The sequence below is a fragment of the Schistocerca piceifrons genome, chromosome 1, assembly GCF_021461385.2.
Source record: "Schistocerca piceifrons isolate TAMUIC-IGC-003096 chromosome 1, iqSchPice1.1, whole genome shotgun sequence".
NCBI classification, from domain to species: Eukaryota; Metazoa; Arthropoda; class Insecta; order Orthoptera; family Acrididae; genus Schistocerca; species Schistocerca piceifrons.
The window spans coordinates 551,350,224-551,362,286 of record NC_060138.1 but is presented as its reverse complement, the minus strand read 5'-3'; the positions used below and the strand labels follow the sequence as shown (position 1 = coordinate 551,362,286).

General features: G+C 42.3%; 1 protein-coding gene across 3 annotated transcripts in view; it reads left to right on the top strand.

Annotated features, from left to right (window-relative positions):
* LOC124800765 (pre-mRNA-splicing factor Slu7) overlaps positions 1-12,063 on the top strand; it is a 68,038-nt gene that overhangs the window by 27,578 nt on the left and 28,397 nt on the right. For all 3 annotated transcript variants that reach the window (XM_047263021.1, XM_047263023.1, XM_047263022.1), the window contains exon 5: positions 10,368-10,558. In XM_047263021.1, the coding sequence (XP_047118977.1) occupies positions 10,368-10,558 (191 nt within the window). The remainder of the gene's footprint in view (positions 1-10,367; positions 10,559-12,063) is intronic.

Genomic DNA, 12,063 nt, shown 5'->3' with positions numbered 1-12,063 from the left:
TCCAGATAGCATGCATTCACAAATGCTTAAACATCTGCCAGCGGATTCCTAGCTCCACCTCCTCACTGCTTTCTTGAACCGCATCTGGCGCAATGGCAATTTCCCATCTCAGTGGCGGGAAAGTGTCATCATCCCAGTGTTAAAGCCTAGTAAGAACCTACTAGATGTTGATAGCTATCATCCTGTCAGCCTCGCTAACATTTTGTACAAGCTGTTTGAACGTGTAGTGACCCAGCGGTTGTGTTGGCTCCTTGAGTCTTGGGGCCTTCTAGCTCTGTTCCAGGGCAGTTTTTGCCGAGGGTACTCCACCATCGACATCTTGGTGCACCTGGAGTCTGCCATTCAATCGACCTTTTACTGGCGACAACACCTTATTGCCTTCTTTTTCGACCTGACGAAGGCCTATGATACCACTTGGCAAAACCACATGCTCGCTACTCTGCATGAGTGGGCTCCGGGGCCTGCTCCAGATTTTTATACAGAAATTTTTGTCGCTCTGCGCTTTCAGAGCTCAATGTCAGTACATCTGACAGTGCACCCCCTGTACATAAGAATGGGGTCCCGCAGGGCTCAGTCCTGAATGTCCTCCTCTTTTTAATTCCCATCAGTGGTCTCGCATCAGCAGTAGGGTCGTCAGTATCTCCCTTCCTAAATGTTGATGATTTTTGTATCTCCTTCTGCTCCTCTTCTATTGTTGTGCCTGAATGCTGGCTGCGGGGAGCTATACAGAAGGTGCAGTCATGGGCCCTTGCTCACGGCTTTGTTTTCAGCCGCCAATACTTGAGTCATGCACTTCAGTCGTCATCGTACTGTCCGGCCCCATCCAGTACTTTACCTCGATGACCAACTATTAGATGTAGTGGGTACTTACCGCTTTTTGGGACTGGTCTTCGATACCCGCTTAACTTGGCTTCCCCATCTTTGTCAGCGTAAGGACAGGTGCTGGGAGCTCTTAATATTATTTGATACCTGAGCCACACCAGTTGGCGTGCTGATTGTCCCACACTGCTGCAGCTATACAAAGCCCTCATAAAGTCTTGTATTGACTATGGGAGCCTGGTGTATGGTTCAGCATTGCCCTCTGCACTATGTCTGCTGGACCCTATCCACCACTGTGGAGTTCACCTTGCAACAGGAGCCATCCGAATGAGTCACATGAACAGCCTCCTTGTGGAAGCTGGCATTCCTCCATTGGAGCTCTGGTGGCAACTACTGCTTGCAAATTATATCGCCCACATTCATAGTTTGCCTTGTCATCCAAATTACCATCTTCTATTCCCTAACATGGGGATCCATCTCCCACAACGGCAGCCCAGAACTGGAATCCCCTCGCTGTCCGTGTCCGTTTGCTTCTTAATAACCTCGACGCTTCCCCTCCACCATCTTTCCTGCAGGTCCACTTACGTACACCTCCATGTATAGTCACAGCTTTGGCTGGACCTATCACAAGGCTCAAAAGGCTCCGTTCCACATAAGGCCCTCCACTGGCATTTTCTCTCTCTTCTCAGCGAGTTTGAGGTCTCAGTAATTGTTTACACAAATGGTCAATGTTCGACAGTCTTGTTGGCTTTGCTTACGCTAAAGTTGGCTATATTGAACAGCGCTCCTTGCCGGGTGGCTGCAGTGTTTTCGCTGCAGAGTTGGTAGTCATCTATTGCGTTCTTGAGCATATCCGCTCCTGCGCCGTTGAGTCCTTTGTCATGTGTAGTGACTCCATAAGCAGCCTGCAAGCTCTCAACCAGTGCTTCCCTCGACATTCTTTGGTAATGACTATCCAGGAGTCTTTTTATGCCTTCGGGAACAGCGGACATTTGGTGACCTTCAGTGACTCCAGGACATGTCGGGATACTGGGCAATGAACTTACTGACATCCTGGCCAAACAGGGTACCGGTGAACCAACTCAGGAGATCGGCCTGCCGGACATTGATCTCCAATTGGTCTTCTCCTGCAAAGTTTTCGCGATGTGGGATTCTGAATGGCACACACTCAGTACACCAAACACACCTAATGTTATCAAGGGGACAATGAATGCGTGGCGGTCATCCATGCGAGCCACTCGCAGGGACTCTGTTGACCTTTGCCGGCTCCACATTGGCCATACTTAGCTGACACAGGGTCACCACCTCCGTCGTGAGGAGCCAGCTCGGTGTCGCTGTAGCTCCCTATAACTGCCGTCCACCTCTTGTTGACCAGCCCATTTCTAGCCACTCTGCAGCAGACTTTTAACCTTCCCAGCACTCTGCCAGCAGTGTTGTGCGATAATACCCCAATGGCTGATTTAGTTTTATGTTTTATTCGTGAAAGGGGGAGGGGTGTTTATCATACTATCTATGGTTCGGCACCTGGCCTTCTTTTCCAGGCCTCCACCCTCCCTCCCTTTTATCTCTTCATCAATCTTTCTTTGCAGTTTGTTTACCGTAATGTTTGTCTTTTTCCAATGGGTGTTCTTCTCACCTTGTCTTTTAGGCTGGCGATTTTAGTACATTGCAGAGTGGCTAGCTCATCCTTTTTTATCCTTGTGGTCAGCCAATCTGTCATCTGCTATGATTTTAATACCTTCCTCTGCCTTTCCTTTTTGTGTACACTTCCCCCTTCTTTTGTTTTCTCTTTCAATGTAGTTCCCCATTAGTTTTACCCCCTTTTACTTCCTCAAATTCCTTTGTTTTGGTTGTTTTACCGTGAGACTTGTTTGCTTGATGAAAAAGGGACTGATGACCCTGTAGTTGGGTCTGTTTATACTTGCTGGAACTATGTGGAGGCATGAGGAGTTCGTGCATGCTTGTGCAAGTGTGCTTGTCAAGCATACAGTAACATGTTGTCGCCTTTAGGCGACACAATACAGTCTAGTGAATGAAAGTGTTTCAATGAAATGGTGGAATAAAAGTATTCTATTGGCCAAAGAGTATTCATTTGTGATTCATATGTGTGTACAGAATCAGTGCCTGCTGTAAGAAGATTATTTAGAGATCAATTTCGTTATGTTAAAGTTCCTAATTGAAGTAAGATTTACCGATTGATAAATAAATTTCACGAAAGGGGAAGTGTTCTTGACAGAAAACATAGAAAATCATGTACAGTACTACAGGATAAACTCTGGGTAAAATTGGGCATGCTTTGGTAAGGTCTCATAGAAAATCAGTTAGACGTCTTTCTCAACAAATGGAAATTTTCTATGGGTCTGTTCAAATGTCTACAAAGATACTGAAAGCCCTATAAAGTAACAGCAGTGCAAGAAGTTAAACTGGGTGACCGTGCAACAAAGTTACAGTTTTGTGAATGGGTTTTTTATAGTGTGCATGACAGGAAAATTAACCTCCCCTAACTTTCTTTTCAGACAAATCATGGTTCCACCTAAATGAATAAATTAATTTACAAAATAACTCTTACCGGAGTTCTGAAAAGCCTAATCCCACATGATCAAAAAATAGTAGTGTGGTGCACTATTAGCAGTGAGAGAATAATGGCCTTTTTTTGCCCAGGAAACAACAGTGAGAGATCTGGAAAACATTTTGTGGCTCTTCTCCTCCTCCTCCCCCCTCCCCTCCCCCAATTAATTGAGAGAGAACATGCTTTCACGACCTTACAGTAGGACTCTGCAATAACACATACAGCCAACCTCTCATTACAGTAAATTTGTGATGTGTTTCTAGATAGTTATCACTAACAACATATGGCCTCCCCTGATTTAATCCCCTGCAATTAATGTGTCTTGGGGGTAGGAGCATTAAATGAGAAAGTGTATGAATCATACTGACTTACTTCAGATGAACTATAACATTCATCAAGAAATTTCTCAGGGAAACTACAGATTGTAATGAGCAGTTTCCTAAGCGGGTGTCAGAAATTCTTGAACAATGAAGGGAGGCAGTTCCAGCACCTCGTTGTGTAATATATATGAGTAATTTACTTTTCTTTTTAAGTGTTTGTTATCTATATTAAAAATAAGTGACACGACAAACTGTACTATATTTATTGCAGACTTCCTGTCACCTGCGTTGAGGGCACAGCAGCCAACCTTGCTGGCTGGCCACATGCTGCAAAAGCTGTTATGTTAATGATTGATCACCCTGTATTTAATGAATTTTATGTTTATATGATGTAAGTATTGAAATTAAACAGAAAAAAGATGAAACAAAAAAACCTTAGGGAGATATGAACCAGAGATCTATTCACAACTCGCAAATGCTTCCAATTGAAACTTACTGGCAGATTAAAACTGTGTGCCGGATCGAGACATGAGTTCGGGACCTATGCCTTTCGCGGGCAAGTGCCCTACCATCTGAGCTTCCAAAGCACGACTCATGACCCGCCCTCACGACTTCAATCCTGCCAGTACCTCATCTCTTACCTTCCTAACCTCACAGAAGCTCTACTGTGAACCTTGCAGAACTAGCACTCCTGGAAGAAAGGATATTGCAGAGATGATAGAGCACTTGCCTGCAAAAGGCAAAGGTCCCGAGTTTGAGTCTCGGTCTGGCACACAGTTTTAATCTGCCAGGAAGTTACATATCAGCGCACACTCCACTGCATCTCTTCACTCTCATTCTGGCTTCCATTTGAGCCATACGGTCTCTCCTGAAATCCCCTCGACTTTGTGGTATTAAAATGCCTCAAAGAAATCAAGCTCAGTTTTTTTAGATGTGCATTGAAAGGCTTTGGGTGATTGGTATTAGTTCTGAACGTCACATATCATAAATATAAAAAGTTACAAAAATCTAGTTGTCATGTGGTGTCCTTGTGAGGGTGTGTTGGTGTCCTTTAGTGACTTTGGCACTATCCCTAATTATGTGACTTAAGTTGTCATATGTATGTAATCTTTTCTGTGCAGATGTCATTTCTTGCCCATCACTACACAAAGCCATCTAACAGAGTAAAGTGTAGTAATTTTGGTAGCTGTTGAACATGATTTATATGCTAGTGTTAGATTTTTAACTGTCTGATCTCTCACAGAAGTAAAGTGCATGGATTCCGTCATGCAGCAAGGTGGTGCCTGTTGTGGTCAAAGGAATGTTTTGCAGTCTCTCATTGTCCAGGATATCTCCACATGTAGCTCGTGTAAAATGATTAGTAAAGATTTTGGGCTCAATAAACTGTTCTTCAGTCACAGATCATGATCTGTTTTCAGAGATACAAAGTTGGAAACATGTCTAAACAGTTGCACAAAGATTTTTCATCCCACAGTTTTGCAGATTATTAATTTATCAGAAGAGATTTCGTACTTTATCAGTGTCTCAATCTTATAGATACTTGTACCATGACAGCCAGTTTGAAACTGCAGTCTCATTTTATTTAGGAGCCATGAGTGCTAATAAAGTATTTCAGACTTACATGCAATCACCAGAAATATGGAGCACTAGATTTGCATAAGCTCTCCTCTCCCTCGCACACACGTGTATAAATGTGGCTACCTGTTTGTATGAAGTTTAAATTGTTCATTCACTTACTTACAGAAATGCTTGCTGTTCCTCTTGAAATGCATAGTTGAGGATGGTGATAACCTAGTTGAATGTACAGATAATTTTGGTTATGATATATCTTCGTAGTCCATGTAAATGATCCTTAAACTGCAGTTTCATTGGGAATATAGACCAAGTAAATACTTTGAACACCTGGTCCTCATGAATGGTGATGATGGAAGAATTTGTCATTGATAACATTTGGCAGGCAAAGGAAAACAGACAATGGTGTGTAGTTTCTGGGCACCAGACTTTGTGGCAATGTCTTGTGTTAATTTCCAGACTACACTGCAGGTCTCCAGGAGTGAGGGTATATGACTGCTGATGGCAATCCATCCATTGGATGGGAATGTTAAGCTTGGCAACTCTTTTGGTGCTATTTCAGAGGTGTAAACTATGTTCTGGCCCTAGGTTTCACCTCCTTCCTTCTCTCCATCTTTTAACACAAGCATGGCATAATGCTATGCACACATCCATTACAGTCACCTACACCCAACAAGTATGCTTAAGGGATAGCTCTCAGACCACACAAGGAAAGGAGCCACTATGCACTGAGGAAGATAGTCCTTTCCAATCAGACAGCTAAAAAGGTATTAGAAATTATGACTGTACTGAGGGAGGTGACTTTTCTACCATCATGTGCTGTGTGTGTGTGTGTGTGTGTGTGTGTGTGTGTGTGTGTGTGTGTGTTACTGTAAGAAGAAGCCATCATGTGATGAGAGACAGGTTGCCTTTGGCATCACAGACAAGAAATTGCTGCATCTCTTGTGAATTCTGCCATGCGAGTAACAGAATTAAGTCTTAGATGAAAGAGTTCAAAATTGATAAGCAAAATTAATTTTGCTCATCAATTCTGATCTCTATGAGCGAAATTAATTTTGCTTATCAATTCTGAACTGTCTTCCGTTAATTCTACTTGCTGTTACACAGGGGATGTACTGTCTCTAAATAGCAGAACATCCTGTTTACTTTCAAAAACAAAGCAACACAACACAGTGATTATGGCGCTGGACTCATATCCAGTAAGATATTCGTTTTTTGTTCTGATTTCCCGAAATCATTTCAGGTGACTGCTGGGATGGTTCTATTCACAACACCATAGTTCAGTTCAAATCCCATCTGCCTCAACTGACTTAATGCTGTGTGTGTATTGACCTCACCGTTGATGAGGTGTTACTCTTCAGCTTTTCGTGAATCAGTAGGCTGCATGTGTGGCAGTCCCCTGTTGTTTTTGGTCACAGTGAAATATGGCAATTGCAAAATGGCAAGTAACATGATGATGCACTGGGACCAATTTCTGACTAATTTAATAAATATAAGCTCATCCTGAATTCTGACCGACATAAGGAAATAAGTGTATGGAGAGGGGAGGGGGGGGGGGGGGGAAACCAGAAACTTTTGACTGCTCCATCATCCAATAACCTATCTGTTTGTGTTGATGAAATACTTGGAGGCCGTTTACATCAGGTATGAAATGGAATGAAAACCTATGGATTTTCTCCTTGAAGCAGTTGCAAGTAATCTTATTGTAAATAGAGCAGTTCTAAATAGTGGGAGCAATACCACTAGGGAAACAGTCTGTGGGCCGCCACATACGTGAAATGAGTTTGCATAATCGGTAGGGCAATTACTTATGTTAAGTTAGAAATCTGGGTTTGATTCCTGGTCTAACACTAATTTCTAATGGTTACTGGATATTCATTATATTGTCACAGAAGAAGCTGACAAGGGAACCTCCCCATTGCACCCCCCTCAGATTTAGTTATAAGTCTGCACAGTGGATAGGCCTTGAAAAACTGAACACAGATCAATTGAGAAAACAGGAAGAAGTTGTATGGAATTATGAAAAAAATTAGTAAAATATACAAACTGAGTAGTCCATGGAAAGATAGGCAACATCAAGGACAAATGAACAAGGAGCGCCGTGGTCCCGTGGTTAGCGAGAGCAGCTACGGAACGCGAGGTCCTAGGTTCAAGTCTTCCCTCGAGTGAAAAGTTTATTTTTTTATTTTCAGTTTATGTGACAAACTCTTAAGTTTTCATCACTTTTTTGGGAGTGATTATCACATCCACAGGAAAACCTAAATGGGGCAAGGTAGAAGAATCTTTTTACCCATTCGCTAAGTGTACAAGTTAGGTGGGTCGACAACATATTCCTGTCATGTGATGCACATGCCGTCACCAGTGTCGTATAGAATATGTCAGATGTGTTTTCCTGTGGAGGAATCGGTTGACCTATGACCTTCCGATCAAATGTTTTCGGTTCCCATTGGAGAGGCACGTCCTTTCATCTACTAATCGCATGGTTTTGCGGTGTGGTCGCAAAACACAGACACTAAACTTATTACAGTGAACAGAGACGTCAATGAACGAACGGACAGATCATAACTTTGCGAAAATAAAGAAAGTAAAATTTTCAGTCGAGGGAAGACTTGAACCAAGGACCTCTCGTTCCGCAGCTACTCACGCTATCCACGGGACCACGGCGCTCCTTGGCTTACATTCTCCTTGATGTTGCCTATCTTGCACATGGACTATTCAGTTTGTATATTTTACTAATTTTTTTCATAGTTCCACACAACTTCTTCCTGTTTTCTCGATTGATCTGCGTTCAGTTTTTCAAGGCCTAGTTACTGTCCAACTTATAACTAAATCTGAGGGGGGGGGGGGGGGTGCGATGGGGAGGTTCCCTTGTGAGTAGCACAGTTGCCGTAGTGTAGTGGTTATGACACTAGACTGTTGCATGGAGTGTCGCGAGTTCAAAACTGAACTGTAAAATTTTAATTTCTATATCCAGTTAGAGTACATTCTAGAAGTATCTACAGATGGCAAGAATCATTGTACTGGAATGTTCTGTAGCTGTATATATATCATATGTTTTCTGGCCGGAGGCAGTTCGCTCCGCACTCTTGTATGTGCAAGTGCTGAATAAACCTTCGTTAAGTTAGTGTTCGTCATTCATCTGCTTACACCTTCTTCTACGTGACAATATTGCAGGTTCAGCATGTCTGAAAAGATTTCACGGGTATCATTCCATGTCCTTGCATATTATTGATGAAATCTCCATTGATCCGTTCATTGCTTTTCAGTACATTTAATGCATTTCATAATATTGCTTGCAGCATGGTAGGCCACACTCCTTCACCTATAAGGTGAATGTTTGCAAATTCGGGGTTAGAGTCCCAATCTTACACAAATTTTCAATTTTTCCTATATATTCATTAGATAATTTGTGTTTAAGTAACTCATCATCTAATGGATACTGCTGTCTTTCTCAGTACCTCTTACATTATTAATTTATGGTATCAGTTGGATTGCATTCAAAGTTTTTGCTTCCTCATTGCATTTAAATCCTCAAGAAATCATTTACAGGTAACTGTGCTGTATTTCATTCCCATCTTTAAAGCTCTAGTATTTAGCAAAGGGAGCAACTTATGTACAGGCAGGATTGGAAGGAGAGATGGGTAACCTTCCCTTATTGATGTAGTACTAGCCGGCCGGAGTGGCCGCGCAGTTAAAGGCGCTTCAGTCTGGAACCGCACGACCGCTACGGTCGCAGGTTCGAATCCTGCCTCGGGCATGGATGTGTGTGATGTCCTTAGGTTAGTTAGGTTTAAGTAGTTCCAAGTTCTAGAGGACTTAAGACCACAGCAGTTGAGTCCCATAGTGCTCAGAGCCATTTGAACCATTTTTTTTATGTAGTACTGTTGATGAAAGAAAAGGATTTTGTGTTGCGCTGTGTACAAAAAAATGTGTGAAAATTTGTAATTCGTACAAAGACTACTTCCACATGGCATGTGGTGGCATTACTTTACTTTTGAGTCCATATTACAGTCATCGAGTTCACATAGCAAAGCTCCACATTTTACTTAATGTAATGGAGGTAGTAGCACATGTGGATGTAGCTTTAGAAAAGAAATTTTTATTGTAAAACTTGGAGGCACAGTACTCTCCAGCAGCTTCATAAATGGAGCACCAGCACATCTATCCATTCTAATGCTCTCCAATGTGGGCTAATGATAATTCCACTGCTTAGATTGTATCTTACTTAACATGTAACTTTTACAAGCAGATTGTTTTACAACTAAATATCTGGAACATTAGCTGTTGTTGCCTTTTTAACTACAGTTATTCACTTTCTGTTCTTTCTCCATTCGTAAACAAATGGCGTCAGATTGTAAGGAAGGAGAAAGCCAGTTTTTAAAAAATTATAAGTAGAGAATCTGCTTCCACTGCCTTGTGTTAGTTGTAGATTTTAACATCCTCCTTACAAGTAATAAAATAAGTGTCTCTCCACAGACTTATAAAAAAGTCTACTAAACCCCATTTTTTATAAGCAAGTTATATGTGGTAGTTGATACGAGGAATCTGTTACAGTTTAAAGCAGCTCAGCAGACAAGCCATAGTTACTATAGTCTTGCAAGTATTTGCAGCTGCAAGTGTTCTGTACAACTTGAAATATTAGCAACACAGTCTCCATAAATTGTGGTGTTTTGCCCATAACAAGGCAGTTAACAATTAAGTTGATCAGTGAATAAAGTGGCAAGTTGTTTGATTAGTCACAAGAAGGCTCAGTAGCCATCTACTCAAAAGTGTAATTTGCAGCACATGCTGTCCTTGTGATTTTGATCCTGTTTAGGCGAGTCAGTAACACAAAGTAAAGCAAAGCATTTGCATCTTCTGTCATTGCTAAGTAAGAGGAATGAGTAGTGTTAGCTGTGGACAGTGCAGCATTAGATAAGTGCTGTATGACTTGGATCACACTGTGTAACTTGATTTTTTCCCATCGTGTATGAAGTGCATTAAAGCGTGAAACAATTTTGCTTATTATCACGTAACCATAAGCTACATTTGAAAAATTATTTACTGTTACAAAATCTATCAAATGAATTATTTTTAATTCTTTCTAGGTACAAACATTGCCCCTGATGAATTTATTCAGCCTGAGTTATCCATGGATTATGATGGCAAACGAGATCGTTGGGCTGGCTATGATCCATCAGAACATAAATCAATCATTGAAGAATATCAAAAAATAGAAGAAGCTAAAAGGCAGCTGAGGGCAGAAAAACTAAACTCAAATGTGGATGGAAATGCTGAGGTAAGACTTGTACACTCATGAGCTGTTAAATTGGATACATTGACCTATTCATGGTAGTGTCTCATTTCGACCTGAAGACAGCTGCACTCTATACTAAACTGAAATTGTTACTGAGCCATTCTGTACCGTAACAGCAACAGCACAACGATTGCTCATATAGATTCATTGGACACGAGTCTGACAAAAGATACAGTCCACTTGTACAATGCTGTAGGTTTCAAAATGGATGCACTTTATGAAGTATTGGATTCATTTATTAGTTTACAGTGAATGAGAGTGGCATATGTATGATAGCCCTCCATTTCATCCCATGTAAATGTGCACCACAAAACAATACCTCCACCAGCAGCCTGAAAGGTTTCCTATTGGGAACCAAGTTGCATCGCCTCAGCGTGACCGAGTGGGGTGATGCAGTGGTTCGCACACTGGACTCGCATTCGGGAGGATGACAGTTCAGACTCACATCCGGCCATCCTAATTTAGGTTTTCCGTGATTTTTACTAAATCGTTTCAGGCAAATGCCGGGATGGTTCCTTTGAAAGGGCATGGCCAGTTTCCTTCCCCATGTCTTCCCTAATCCAAGCTTGTGCTCCATCTCTAATGACCTCGTTGTCGAGAAGACGTTAAACACTAATCTCCTCCTTGTCCGCCTCAGCATGATGCATACTTTGGAATACTGTGAATGCTCGGGGGAACTGCTTCTCATTGTCTCCAGGGCCTTTGACTTTGTGTGGCGTGAGGGCCTTCTGTGCAAACTATTTGCGTTGGTGGTACCAATGCTGCATGTGAGGCTCATTGCATCCTACCTCAAGGATAGGACTTTCAACGTTAGTGCCGGAGATCACACATCGACAGTTACGCAAATACTAGGAGTGGAGCTGCAGGAGTCCATCCTCAGTCCCATGCCATACTCCTTCTACTCTTCCGACATGCCAAAGATGGATGGAGTTGCATTAATGCTGTACGCAGATGATATGACCGTGTACATGAGGTGTCTCAATGCAAATGTCATGCGCCGCCAACTGCAGATGGCACGTGATGCATTCGGAGCATGGTCCACTAAGTGGTGCCTGAAATATAATGTCACAGTCGGGCCCTGATAATTAAAAGGAAAAGAGTATCTGTATACCTTCAGCCAGTGCTGATCATTGCGCGGGAGGGGAGGGGGTCTCTCACTGCACACTATCTGGGTGTAATGCTTGATAGGGGCCACACATGAAAGAAGTCTGGCCCAAAGCTCTTAGTAGACTGCAGGCACTATGTCAGGTACTGAATCCTGAATCCACCCTACTCTCAAGCTGCATCTAGCAGTGATATGCCCAGTGCTAGAATATGCAGCCATAGTGTAAGGAAATGGAGCAGACTGTCACATTCGATGTCTGCAATGGCAATGCATCTCGTACGCAACTTTTTAATGCAGGAGCTACATAAGCTCACTCTCATCCCTGTGATAAGAGATAGGATTAAACTGATCGCACAACTGTTCTACAAAAGTCACTGCAGTC